The sequence below is a fragment of the Poecilia mexicana genome, unplaced genomic scaffold, assembly GCF_051168715.1.
Source record: "Poecilia mexicana isolate PSO_F unplaced genomic scaffold, ASM5116871v1 scaffold_13, whole genome shotgun sequence".
NCBI classification, from domain to species: domain Eukaryota; kingdom Metazoa; phylum Chordata; class Actinopteri; order Cyprinodontiformes; family Poeciliidae; genus Poecilia; species Poecilia mexicana.
Window position 1 is genome coordinate 33,818,816 of NW_028263382.1, and position 14,857 is coordinate 33,833,672.

General features: G+C 37.0%; 1 protein-coding gene across 2 annotated transcripts in view; it reads right to left on the minus strand.

The window, feature by feature from the left end:
• Window positions 1–378: 378 nt before the first annotated feature.
• The window catches only part of stim1a (stromal interaction molecule 1a), a 45,100-nt gene continuing 30,621 nt past the window's right edge, over window positions 379–14,857 (minus strand). The window contains exons 8-14 of one of the 2 annotated variants that reach the window (XM_088012092.1): window positions 9,454–9,631; window positions 7,284–7,451; window positions 6,642–6,742; window positions 6,312–6,544; window positions 4,742–4,822; window positions 3,046–3,457; window positions 379–1,740 (exon numbers count right to left, since the gene is read on the minus strand). In XM_088012092.1, coding sequence (XP_087868218.1) covers window positions 1,233–1,740; window positions 3,046–3,457; window positions 4,742–4,822; window positions 6,312–6,544; window positions 6,642–6,742; window positions 7,284–7,451; window positions 9,454–9,631 — 1,681 coding nt within the window. In that variant the 3' untranslated portion in view covers window positions 379–1,232. The remainder of the gene's footprint in view (window positions 1,741–3,045; window positions 3,458–4,741; window positions 4,823–6,311; window positions 6,545–6,641; window positions 6,743–7,283; window positions 7,452–9,453; window positions 9,632–14,857) is intronic. The other variant, XM_088012091.1, reaches the window with a different exon arrangement.

The following is a 14,857-nucleotide window of genomic DNA, read 5'->3' on the forward strand; positions in this document are numbered from 1 at the left end:
GATAAAGCACTGAGAGCAGCCAGCAATTAGCTTTTGTGGCTCCACCCTACATTTGGGTGGTGTCAATGACAAAATGGTGGAGAAAAAAAAAGAACATATCTTGAACATTCTTCCTCTTAATCGTGTTGGCCATGATGTAACACTTCTGTTTTAATTGTTACATTTATCAAATGTAATATGCAGACATTATGTTCTCAAATACAGAATTTAGGATTTTCACTAGCTGGAAACAATAATGCTGAAATTAACAGAAATAAATTGCTCAAAATGATCCCCGTTTAGAACGTATCACTTCTTGAACTAAATGTTTTGGATTTACTTTTCAATATTAATTTAATTTATATGAGATGCATATGGAGGTTTCAATTAATTGAATACTTTTTTTTTTTAAATCTGTGGTTATTGTTTAATAAAGCTGGACTTTAAAGCAAGAAAAAGAACAGAGATCCTGCACCTTTCCAAAATTGTACAGATTGAACAAGTATTTAACATTAAAAAAGAAATGCCCTTACCCTAAAATGTGATTGACGTTTTATAACAATAGCAGATGTTCTTCTTGTGAATTCCATCTACAAGTCTTTACTGTTACACTGTGTCTAAATAGTAACATTTTGGTGTAGCCAAACTTCTCATTTTATCCTATTGTGTTTCAAGTTCCCCTAAATGTATATATTCACCCTTCTTGACAACAAATGACAGAAAAATCTGTACTTGCCAGTTTAAAAAAAAAAGAGGAACAAAACACAATAAACAGTGTGCATTCATTTGAATTCGTAGGTTAGACAGCTAGGTAGTAATTAAAGTAACATCGAGTGTTTTCTACGCTGGATAACAACACGAACCGAGCAAACACTAAGAGCATATCAGTCAAACAAAAGTGAAGACATGCAAAAATGTCAGATTGTAGAATGAGGGGGAAAAAAAAACTTCTTGCAGGAATAAATAATACTTTACATTCCACTGTACAGACCTACCCCGCCGCGCTCCGCTTCAAATGCTGGACCATTGAGCAGAGGAAGCCAGACGGTGGGTTGCTCACACAGTCCAACGCAGGCATCGGAACATACACGTAAAATGCAACGTCGGCAAATTGTGCCATCTTTTTGACTGTAATTAAACCCAAGATATTACAAAAAGAAGAAGGAGGAGAAGGAGAAGAAGAAAAAAAGAAGAAGAAAGACAAATAGAGAAATACAGTCAAGCAGCTTTGACAGCCTTTTGGTTCATGTTGCTCATTTCTTCTGCTTCTTGAAGATTTTGAAGGGATGTTTCTTGCGGATGACAGCAGAATCTGTATCTTCTCCCGTAGAGCAGCTGTCCTCTTCCAGAGGACTCTTCTTGGAGGACAGCTGTGGGATGCGAGTGCTGCCCTTACCCCCCGCAGCCGCCGCTCCCGCCTGGCCACCCGTCGGAGACGGCGTATCCGGCTCGGTCGAGTTGGGGCTGAAAGATCGGGAAGACTCAGAGAAGCTGTTGATCTCTCCCAGGCTGGGCGACTTCTCCATGTGGTGGATCTCCTTCATGAGGATGGGGCTTCCGGAGACGTTCTCCGCGGTGCTGCTGTCATAAATCCGGTTCCCTCCGTTGGAGTGCAGGGAGATGGTGTCGTCCGCCCGGCCGGAGAGGCCGTACATCAGAGAGGTGGGCTTAATCAGGTGGCTTTTGGAACCGTAGGCCGAGAGCCGATCGCCAACTTGTGAGAGGGACAAAGAGGAGTCGGAGTCGGAGCGGTTCAATTCCCTGCAGGGGGGCCCAACGTAAAATACAAAAATTAGATGGGGGAGGGGGGGAGGATTTGAAATATGCAAAGGTTTCATAATGTATGCATGTATTCCAGGTAGGGCTGGGCGAAATGGCTTAAAAATAAAATCTTTTTTAGAGATGCACCAATAAATTGGCCTCGATTTTCTTAATTTTGGGAGATCGGTGATTGGTCGATACTTAAATGTGAAGCTGATCATAAAGCAGGTCTAAAAATCAGCCACTATCCTCTATTGCTCTACTATGAGAGAGGATTGTGGCTATTTCTAGCAACATTTCAGACAAGACCGGTGACTGGGCAGAAAACTGTAATCGGTGCATCCATCTTTTTTTTTTTTTCTTACCAGATTATATTTTCAAAGAAGAAAATTACAAATGACAAAATATTTTCAAAAGGTGATTTTTATGTAAATCATCCCTACAACAGCGCATTAGGCCCAGGCTTTGAGAATTGTGGTGTATTTACAAGAATAATCTCAATATTAACAGAATAAAGGCACAATTTTACCATTAAAAAAGTCATTTTAATGAGAAAAATTCATTCTGTAAGCAAGATCTGATCAGTTTCTGTAGATCTTTATTCGAAATAGACTTGTTTGCATGACAATAATCTGACGCCGACGTGTTAAAAGATTAAGTATTTCCTTATCTGTAAATCTAATACCAAATTACCATTTGAATTTTTTATTTTTAATGTTGGGTTCTCATAAAATTACTGCTTCATCTTCAAAAGATTACGACTGTGTTCTTTTCATAATCATATGACTTTATTCTTGTAATTAAGGAGAAAGAAGTAGCCTGGTCCTCATAGGTCCTAAAGTAAAAATTAACAGAAGTATGTTTGTCAAACAAGATTGCAGACTTGGCTGTGCTGACACAAGAGCCCATTGGTGAAAAACATTAAAGATTTTCCAAAAATATAATCTTCAAAAGCCTATTTTAATAGAATAATCGATAAAAACCGATCTATCGCCCAGCCCTAATTCCATGCTTAGGTTCATCTGCACTATGTCTGCAAAGCAGCATGCTGAGCGAAGCCTGTGTAGTGGAACTTCACGCTTGTTAATAGTGGAAGGCAATGAATGTCAGGAGCACAGGAGAGAGTAACTGCTTTAAGAGGTAAACACAATGGCTTCAACTACTGAGTGACAAAACCCAACACTGAAAATGTGACAGTCTTGAAAGAAATGTTAACAAACCCCCCCCCCCAAAAAAAAAAAAACAGGTAGTTAGAAAAATAAAGGAATAAAAAGGACCACACACATGCGTAGTGTAGATGGGTACCCGAGACTGTCGTTGCATGAGGAGCGAACTTTGGAGATATAATCAGGAATTGGGTCCATGGGCTGGAAAGTAGCATGATGTACATGGGAGGAATGAAGGGCAAAACCGCCAGCAAAGGTGCTGGGCAAGCAGGAGGAGGAAGAGGACAAGGACGGCACAGATTGAGGGATCGGGTTGAAAGAGCAGATGACTGACGGGTGAGACACAGCTGAGGAGAGAGTCTGCAGAGGAAGACATTCGAGTTGCCCGAACGAATGACTTCGAGACTGTCTGAAGGCAGGCCTAGGCTTAGACGGGTAAGGGTTGCCCTCTCCCTGCTGCCCCGCAAGCAGGGAACTCTCTACCAACCTCTGGGAACCCAAAGCCAGCTGGGGGTCAATGTGGCGTTGGCGCAGGGTCATCATACTGGGAGCTGCAGGGAAAAGCCACAGCATTAGTAGCAAACACTAACAGGAGAGATTTTGATAAAGAAGGGAAGAAGAGAAAAAGATTGTTGGGATGTTACTCAGAGATGCACCAGTAAGGCCATTATTGGCCGATATAAATATTCCTTCTTTTTTTTCTTTAGGTCCAACCTGAAGATTCATCAAATAAAACAGAAAATAGAGAGAAGATGGTTCTGCAGGTTCTTTGATGGAAGCAAAAAGTTTGTAATCCAAACAAGATTAATACATAAATTCTAAACATTTATTATTTTTAGACTTTTGTTTAATTCAAAGGTTTATTAGGGCTGGAAGATATTTCTGGAGGGATGCTGGCGAATGGATGGAAATAAAGAGTGAGGGAGGGAATAAATCCTTTACATTTATCAGATTTTTTTATTAAACTGGCAAAAAAAAGCATGATCGTATTTGATGCATTAACAGAAGTTCTTAGTTTTGATGCATTTACGGAACAAAAAAAATGCAAAAAGAGAAAAAGATCTATTTTTTTATTAATCAATTAATAATTGGGTAGAAAAGGTGCCTAATAGGAGACTTTTCTTTTTAAACAAAATTTGAACCAGGTGAAGCTACAACTAAACAACTTGAGTTTTTTGTTAGAACTTATGTCGAGACAAAGGTTTTTTTTTGTTAATCTAAAATGCAAACTGGATGTATTGTTTATTCAGTTTTGGCTTAATCACTGCTCTGAGTGTAAATAAAAATGCTATTTTTTTTTCAGTAAATAACCTTTTTGAGTCTTTATACTAAAAAAATAAAATCACTTAATTACAAATTTACTCAAAATTAGTACATTTTATTACCAACTTAGTAGTAAAATTTACTAAATTAGTTTACAACTGTCAATAATTAAATAGTTTTTTAATCAATAACTATTTTTTATTTGAATGAATCACAATTAGTCCCATAAATAGCTACATCCCACAAGAAGACCAATTCAAACTTTGCATCAACTTTATAAATGCCTTAATAATGCATCAGAGGAAAATTACAGAATGTATTTGTGTTTTCCAAACAAGAAAAAATATTAAATAAGTAACACTGAAACTTTTTGAATGTTACTGAGACAAAACTACAGGAGTGAATCGGGTAAAAGCCACATATGGAGATGGGAGTTCATGTGGCGAGCAGGAACTAAGGAAGTATTGGTAGAGTTCTCTGATGAACAGCATTGGCTGTTCATTCAGCTGTGGCCCAGAACATACAGGTAAAAAGAATTACAGACGGGTCAAAGGGAAAGGCAGTTTGCCAACCAGAATACTTCCTTATGAACTGGCAATCAGAAGCACTGAGCCACAGGTCACTGACTCGCCGCCTCAGCTGCAGTGTGCCATCTAAAGTGAGGCCAATGGGAAAGTGTTGGGAGCAAAACAGAAACCAAGGTGGTGTGTAAAAAAAAAAAAAAAAAAAAAGGGGGGAGTGAGAGAGGGAGTGCAATTAATATTGATAAAAAGACTTGCATGTGTTAAAACACATGATCTAATGCTTAATGTTTTGTCTAAGTAGTAACTAGAAAAGTTTAAATAACATGACAAAACACTGCAGTGGTTTGGGAGGCTGAAATGTAAGAGGAGTGTTCTAAAAGAATCTAATATCACACAGAAAATGTTAGCGGCATAGACGGAAATGTGATGGAAAGCAGGATGTGAGTGATGACTACACTGGAATCTGCCACAAAGGCAGAGGCAGACTGAACACTGCTGCAGGATACATTAAAATATCAACACAAAAACTTGTTCTTATGAAGAAGTATATTTTTCTAAACAATTCAGTTTTCAATAAAGTCACAGAAGGCCTCAGTATTAATAATACTAAATAATACTAAGTAAACACTTAGAACATTAAGAAATTTTGTAAAACAAAAACAAAGAGAGATGCACCATTTGAAAGTGGCCCTGACCTCTGAGTGGCCAGGAAACAAAAAAAAAAAAAATCGGATGTTGTTTTTTTTTCCAGACAGTGTACATCCCTGTCTATGTACCTGAGAGCTTCCAGACTGTGGTAACATCTCTTAGAGACATTGTCTCTGCTTCTAATGTCAACAGTAATGGCAATAGTTAAGAAAAAAACCGGTGAACAAAAAAAAAAAAAAAATTTATGGCTACTCTTCCTATATTACAATTTCTAAAGTGAAATCGGAATTGCTGAAAATCAGTACCGCCCGGAAAAAGGTTAATAAAACGTGCTCGGAAATCTACAACAGCGTGTTAGGGCCACTGTAGATAGAAGTAGAGAACATTTCCACCAAAAAACTTAGGAATGTTTAGATCTCAGAAATTCTCTAGAAAAAAGGACAAGTTTCAACTTGAAGAGTTAAATTTTTGACTTTTGAAACTCAGAAATTTCCAAATTATTTCTAGAAAATTCCAGAGATTAATCTAAACATTTCTAGCAAAAGAACAACTTTTAAAACAGATTTTTTTTGTGGAACATTTCTGACCTTATTCTAAAAATATCAATAGTTTTTTGGCAGAAATGTACTTTTCTTTCCTCCATCTACATTGACCCTAATATGCCACTATAGATAGCATATTAGACCAAAAATTCTGAAAGGTACAAAAATCATGCAAACTGCAACTGTTTCAAAAACAAGACAGTTAAAGTACATTAACAAATCCAATGGTCTTGAAAACAATTATTTACAAACAATTACTACACCACCTCCATCACCAGTGAGAGATTGAGGCAAAAAGGCAATTTCTCCATTTGTCATGTGGGTTGATTTTGTTTTCTCTTTTCAATTCCCCACCACAGTCTTTGGCTGTTTAGGGAGTCGTTTGCTAATCCCCGAACCTTGGGGAACAGATTCGAATGAACCCTTACATTGCAGGATTCCAGCAGACATCATGCCTTCGTCCAAGTCGTCCATGTCGTCAGACATGACGAAGTGCTGCGGTGTGGCCCTGCCGCCCATGAAGCTGGCGTCGAGGTTGAGGGTGGAGACCAGTGAGGGAAGGCCCGGGTTGTTGACGATAGTAAAACCTGTGAGGATCTCAATCTTCTCCCAGCGGTGAAGCCTTTCCCTCAAAGCGGCAGTTACCTCACCAAGCGCTTGTCTGAGGAAATATTACAAAAAACACATATATAATGATGCACAACAACCTCTAAAATATTTTCTCTAATTTTTCTGTACTGTTGTTCACTCTGACTCACTTTGCAGCCAAGATTTTATGGTCCACATCATCCAGTGAGGAGCTGTGAGCCACATGGAATGTCCCAAAGAGAGTGTTTCTCTTTTTCTTGATCTTTTCTGCCTGTGAAACAAAAAGCAAAACTTAGTGCTTAGTTTCTATTTTCACTATATGTTAAGATGAAATTTATCTCTTATATCTGTACTGAAGAAACAGAACCAGCAAAGAATTTTTGCTGGTTCTGGTCCCATTAGGATAATGGGTCTGAGTTGTATGGAAGAGGATTAGGGCCAATGGAAAAAATAAAAGAATTTTGGGTTTTTTCCTCTGAATCAGATTTATTGAACAGTTAAAACAATTCTGGCAAATCTGGTCTTAAAACTCAAAGCTACCAAATAAATTTTGGTTGGCCTTCAGTGTGTATAATGTGCAGGTTTAGGAATCCTATAATAAAGAAATGTTTGTGATTATTTTGCTAACATAATTAACAAATAATAATCAGAAGTCATAATTCTGAAGAAAAAAAGGTGAAAAATCTGAGAATAAAACTTGAATTCTTTTATTTTTTTAGAGGCACTAATCTGTACAATTGACCTGGTCTGCCGTGTATCATCATTTAAAAAACAAATGCAATAAATTCTACTGAGGCTGTTGTTGCGCTCACCCCTTCTTTGGCCACCAGGAGCTGCCGTTCGGCATTTTGCTTCTTGATGTTGTAGTACTGCACCTCGACCTCGTGGGTGAGCTGCAACCACTTCTGAAGAGGTTCTGGAGGAGACCACCCGCTCCGAGACTCCAGTTCCTTCTCAGCTTTCTTTAGAGCCATGCGCACCTACAACAAGGTTAAGACATTAAATATAGCACAACAATACAATAACAACAACAATCTGGAAACAACTAATGTTTACTATTGTACAATTTTCTAATTTCTGCAAATTAAACAGAGGTTTTTAATAAATATAAGATTTTATTCCATTAAAATTAACGTGCCAAGAATAGTTGGGTGACGAGTTTGGTATGCGACTCATTAAACCAAACGTTAGCCTCTCCCAGTCTGGTTTTTGGGGAATATGTCAGTAGCCAGGTCTGCTTTTATTCATGGGGTTGATGACTTTGCACAAATAATTCGACTAACGGAGAAATAGTGCATGGAAAAGAAAACATCTGTCAGTTTCCAAAAAGCTAATATTACAACAGAGGATTAGTAAAAGGCACAAAAACCTGAATCCTGGGTTCTCTCACAAAGTCTCTTTTAATGTTGTGTAACTTCTTGGAGCCTGAACTGCACACTTGGCCAAAGACGAGAATTAAAACAACAGAAGTGCTGAATGAGGTCCTGTTTCATCACGCTGAAGGACAATAAACTGCACTGCCATGTGCAACGCTCTGAAGAACTGCACTGATCAAAATGTCATCACACTCTTTCAGATCCAGAACCAAACATGAAGAAGCAGCATTTAGTTCTATGCTCCACTAATCTGGAACAAATGTCCAGAAAACTACAAAACAGCCAAAACAAATCTATCAATACCAATTATATCAATTTGTGTAGGTGATGTTATAACTGGAGCACTAATTATTATATTTGACATATATATTTACTTGATGATATTTGTTGCTTGTTTCATAATTGGTAACTGTATTATGTTTTTATAGTATAAAGCACTTTGAACTGCATTGATGCTAAAATGTATAACAGTCCAGAACTGCTGGGTTTACCTCTTTTACTTCAGATTCTAATTGTCCTTCTGCTCCTCTGTTTAAAGGACTACAGATTCTTACCATTTAGAACATTACCATTTTTCTAATTTGCGGCTTCATTTCCAAAACAAAATACCAATGCATTTCATTCATTATTTTCAATCAAATTTGCAGTTTCATTCATCAGACCAGTAGTTTTTTTCAAACATTGGAACGACTCAGTGAAAGCCTGGCCTTCTGTAAATTATTTAAAATTATACTTAAAGAGTTGTAATTGTTATTAGTTATTGTTACAGATTTGATTCAATTTCCCACTCATTTCTAAAGATGTTATTTTTATTTTTAATGGTTATATCTCATAGATGTATGACCAACTGATGAAGGATTGTAGTTTTGAATATTTTCCTATAATATTTAGGTTTTATATAAGGGAGCTTTTGCCTCTTCTTGAACTGTTTTTTTTTCCACAACAACAAGTCTTGGAAGACAAAAATGATAAAATGGTGAATCATCACTGAATTACAAAAAAAAAAAAAAATCTGTTTAGTTCAGAAAACCCTAACTTCCTGAACATGACTGATACATCCAGAAATGGCCATAAAAATGATCACTTACTACCTTTTTTTTTGGGATAAATTAAGATCATGTCCTAATTTAAATTTCCTTTAATGCCGCAAAAAGATGTACAGTTGTATTATTACTATTTTCCACATGTCCTGCCACAACATAGCATGTAGAAGCTGGTTGCCAGCTTGTGCCAGGGAACTTTGTTGTACAAAAAGGACATCTGGAGATGATTTCCTAATTACCTGAATGATTTTATTAAATCAGAGTTGCATCTGGCATCAATGCAGAAAGGTCACTATGATAAAATATGAGTCTCTGTATGTATCACCTTTACTGTTGTGGAGTAGAAATGTGAAATTACTTAATCATTGCTATGCATTTAAAAAATTAAGCTGAAGAATGAAAAGCGAATATAAATCATGTTTACACTACAGGATCCGGAAACTAACACCTGTCCTGAATACAAGTAAGTAAAAAACACTTGTTTTATTAGTCCCTTGCGTTGGACCTGTAAAATATGGTAAAACTAAACCTAACCGGAGCCTCATGGATGAGAGTGACGGTACCTGTTCCAGCTCTTCTTCTGCATACTTCTGCCGACTCAGCTCGTTCTCGGAGCCTTCTCGCAGCTCTCTCAGTCGCTGAGCTTCTTGCTTTGCAGCGTTTATCTCGTCTCTCAGCTTCTGCTCCAGGTTCACCTTCTCCACTTCAACTGTCCGATGCTCCTCCTGGGCAATCTGCAGCCTTAACGCAGGATCAGGGGCAAACAGGAAAAAAGTTAACTTCCATTTAACTCTTCTTAAAAACCAAGTCAATGATGGAAGTTTAAAAAAAACAACAAAAAAAAACAATAAAAACCTTGAGTGCTGGTGTAATTGTATACGTCCAGGTTGAGGCATGTGAGTGCCACCTTGGTGTGGAATGTGAGCAGTGAATCAGCCCTGCATCACTGGAAACAATGGCTGACGTGGAAAAGCAGAGCAGCGCGCTCAGCTGCTAAGCTGCTCACAATAAAGTGACATCAGAAAGAGGAGAGCCAGAAATGGCAGCAGCTGTCAGTAAGTAGCCTCAGAATAGCACAGTGTGATTCCAAATATCCCTATGCTCTTTGATTCATGAGTTAGGTTTTATGTCTATTATATTCTCTAAGCAAGTACTTAAAAAAACACACAAACAAAACTTGTGCATAAAGTTTTGCTTTCAAAAATATTTAAGTTGCAAATTATCACCATTTTTATGCCAAAAGTGATTTTGTAAAAAAAAAAAAAAAAAAAGTAAAAAGCATCTCCTTTTTATTATCAGAAGATGATCTAGGTAAAAAACTAAAAATAGATAAAAACCGCTTTTGGCAAAAAAGTGACTTATGCCATTTTAAAAATTTGACAAAATACTGATCACAACTGTCTGCAAAATTAAAGATTTGATAGATGTAATAATTACAGAAGGTAATGTCTTAAAAAATTATTTGAATCTTCTTTGTAATAGTGGTGTAATTTCCTCTTTTGGTCACTAGGGAGCAGCAGTCTTGCCCGGTCACATTAAAACAGAACAACAGAGTCAGCAGAGAAGTGCAGACAAATGAAAGCTGATCCAGACCAACAGCTATGGAAAATGTGGCTGGTTGGCAGACCAGCTAATTAACTCAATCCTGACCTTATCCACACTTCAGCAATTATTCAAACAACCTGTAACATACAGAGAAAATCTCCTGCTACTGTATATCAGTCCTAACTGTACCAAGTTAGAGCCGAGCTAACGAGGCAAAGCTGGATTTTGTTTTTTTCATCTTACCAGGAAATGGTAGCATATATGAAAATATTTACATCTTACATAAGTGTGTCTGCCAACTGGCTTATGAACATCCCTCACAGCTAACGCAGTCCTCGTCTCCATTCAGGATGCAAGTCTGCAACAGTACAACCAAATTCTGATTCATATACAAATGTGGGTGAATTAGCACTATGGCGGCTACGCTTATTGCCATCTCCCACCAGAGAGGAGGAGCTTTAAGACACACAGGAAATCCTGCTCGTCGATGCCGCCAGTTTCCTCACATGGAAGTCATGTCTGAGCCTGGCTACTTGATACCGCCAGAGGATCTGCTGCAAAGTATGAAAAGAGAGCAGCTGGCAGCCGGGATCAACTACACACAGAGGACATACCTCCATTCTTCTCGGATAGAAAAACACTCAGCAAGAGATGCTTCTCAGAAGTCTACAAGTTATGAAGAGTGAAATATTATTTGCTCATGGCCAAAATACTCTGCTGTAAAGTAGGGCTGCGACCAGTGATTATTTTAGTAATGGATTAATCAGTTATTCTCACGATTAATCTGATAGAACAAATGCCAAATTCTACAGCTAAATATAAATATTTAATCACTTAAACCTTTTTAGTACAATACAAGAAACAAGTTGAAAGATGCAAATAAATGGCCTAATTAATTTTTTAAATACAGAAAATAAAAATTGCATTGCCAAAATGCAAAAACATAAGCTTTCCTTTAGTGAATCTGAAGCGGGTGAAGCTAAAACAATTCAAATTCAAAAGTACTTTGTTGATCTCAAAAGGAAATTAAATGTTGTTGTAACTCATTATAATTCAAAATTCTTCAAAGAGTTATTGTAGATGGAGAAGGCTGCGGCAGGAAATAGTTCCTGTTGCCGCCTGTATTACAGCAAATTTGAGGAAACTGTGCCAAGTTTGAGGCGTTTTGGCTAAAACATATTTACAGACAGAGTTGTTTTTATCTTAAATGCAAAATGTATTTGTATTATCTGTACTGTTTTGGCTTAAATACCCCTCTGAGTGTGTTTGTTTCACTAGTTTGCCTCTTTTTTTTGAGTCAATTAATTGTTTCAGCCCAACTGTAAAGGTTGAAACACATGGAGTTACTTGAATTGTTTTGACCAAAACTGCAACATAATGAAGACACATTTAAAGCTTTCAGCAATTAGAAGTTTTTCAACATCCGCATGTCCACGCGCGCGCGCACACACACGCACACGCACGCACGCACACACACACACACACACACCCCCACACACACACACACACACACGTAAGATTCAAATACTGTCACAACTTCGCCACAGTCAAACCTTGACTGATAACAACCAAATGCAAATACTTTTGCTGCTGTGAAGCAAAATGATTAATACTTTTTTTTTTTTTTAAAATAGGAAAATCAGCCAAGAGTACACCACCTGGGTGGAAGGCATTTTATAAATTGCTTTTTGTTTTGATCAGTAGCTAAAATATTAGTTCTTGATCATTTGGCTAGTTAGCATGACGGCATGATTTACAATCTGCCTGAGGAAGAAGTGTTGAACTAAAAGGAGAAAACAGCATTAGCAGTGCTCAAACCTAATGGCCGGTCTATTAGAGGAGCACAGGGTGACCCAGCTGACCTGCCCTCCTAGCAGAAGCATGTGGCTCTGTTGGCAGATTGATGGCAGGCTAATTTACCAAAATGTGTTCATTTTCCTGACTGAAAAGCTTAAAAAACAATGCCTGGTGATTACCATGAAGGTTTCTACTGAAATCAGCTAATCAAACCTAATGCCTTTTAATGATTTTTTAAACATAATTCTACCAGTTAAACGCCACAATAAATGTGTAAATTGTTGCACATTCGTGTTGTTTCAACAAAATATCAAGTCGTGTGCCTTAAGTTTGCAAATATTTGGTGTAATAGACCAATACAAAGTATGCATGGAAGATTGTAGATGGGTGCTGCATTTCTTAAAAAAAAAAAAAAGCATTTGTCATCAGCTCCTCTAAGAAGCAATAACAATAGATTTTATTTTTAATATCCTTTGTATTTTATAATCTAAAAGGGCTGCAGTAGTCTAAAAAATAAGCAATTATAATGGATAAAATAAAATAAATTAAACATAAATAAAAGCCAATCATTTAGGAAAAAAGTGGATTGTGTGTCCTCAGTGTCTTATTTCTTATTTTAAAGCAGCATGTTCTGCTGCAGTTATAGCTGCAAGTATTGTAGGTGTGTTTCTATCAGATTTGCACATCTATGTGCTGAATAATGAATCCAGTTCAGATGAGATGAAAATGCATCTGAACAATCCTCAAATCTTGACACAGATTCCTAATTGTACTCAATTACAACCTTCCATTTCAATGCCTAAACAAAAACAACAAAAAAAAAAAAAAACATTCTGTTGACCACATGATGCTGCCCCAGCCATGCTTCATGTACAGTGTGTTCTGCAAAATGTAGCACTACTTTTATAGGCCCAAATGTTTGGTTTATGTCTCGTCTGACCGGACCATCCTCTGTCATGTGTTTGCCGTCTTTTACTTGCTTTACAGCAAACCACAGATCAAACGTCATCTTACTTTCTCTAAAGTATCTTTTTCCATTACTCTTTCTGAAAGCAGACAGACCGAATATTTGGCCAAACCTTTTTGTCTCTTCTTTTAAAGTTTCAAAGCATTTGTATTAAGACAAACAAAGCACAATATTAATCTAAGACTTCATTCTTTTTCATAAACCTTCGACTACTACTGCACCGACAGTCATGTCAAATATTAGGCATCTAAAATTAGAGATGGAAAATCTAGGAAAACAACAAAAAAAGCCTGACCTGTGTAGGAAATTACCACGTATCCTTTTAAGGTATAGGTAGACCAAGCGCAAGCTTTGAAGCACATTCTCAGAATTATTCCAGAGCATTACCAGATCCAAAAAGATGGATATGTTTTATAACATCTTGGGTAGGTAGTGAAACCTCAAGTTGCTCTTGCTAATTAGCCAAGTGCTATTTTACTCAAATTAGTAACTTTATCCTATACTATACTATATATAATACTATATATTTATACTAAAACACAACATAAAAGAATTAGTCATGTGCCAACCTCATGCCTTCTTCAGATCACATGTACAAAGGTTTAGAGCAAGAGACCCAAGAAAAGCTGAATTTGAGCTGGAAACAAGGCAACTATGTTTACCTCGAAAGAAAAACTTGGACAAGGCCAGTGTCCTTGTATAGATTTTCACACTGTGTTTATAAAATATCCTATTATCTGACTGTGATATAAATAACCTCAGCCTTGTATTTAAGAGACCTTGTGACGAAGAAGCAAAGATCTGTTTAGATTTCTAATTTTCTGATAGACAATAGCTCTGGTCCTGCTTTAAAGGTACAGTATGTAACTTTTATATGTTGTGGCAATATAGTGTGAAACAGATAATCTGTGAAATAAAAAAAAAAGAAATACATAAATCGAGCTCCTCTGCTTTCTCTCAGTGCTAACTTAACAACCAATCAGAGCCATGAGGCGGGTCTTAGTGCTGTCAATCAGCCTGTTCCCAAATTGTTTTTCTGTCATTAGCACATTTAGCAGCATGTTCACAAGACTGATCGACAGCACTGAAGCACTCGTCCTGGCTTTGATTGACTGTTTCTGACCAGGAGCGGTTAATTTCTTAAGAAGGCAGCAGTAGCTCAGGGAAAACACATTATCTGTCTCATACTCTCACAGCCTGGTGGTAGTTAACAAATATGTAACAATTTTATATTTTATAGAGGTTATATACTGCAGCTTTAAAGATTTTGTCCCTCAGATGTTACTCCAAGAAGAAAGTAGATGTTTTCTTTACCTGCTTTTTCTTACCAGAAACCAGAAGGAGTTTGACCATCAGGTTATAATTATTATTTCAGAGATTCTAGAAAATAGGGACAAAATGGGTTTTAATTTTCCCATAATTTTTTTTATTATTCCTCAATCTTATGTATGCAAATATGACAAATAATGTTTAGAAAATGTAAAGATGCTAAGGTGCAGGCTCCCAGTTGCAAATTTCTTTTAAAAATTACATTTTTAATTGATCTGACTCAGAACTTTGTCATCACCATCTGACAAAAATAATTATAAAATGATTTTTTAAATATCCCATTAGTGATATTTTTACTCATTTTACAGACAAATGCTTCTCAAGAAACA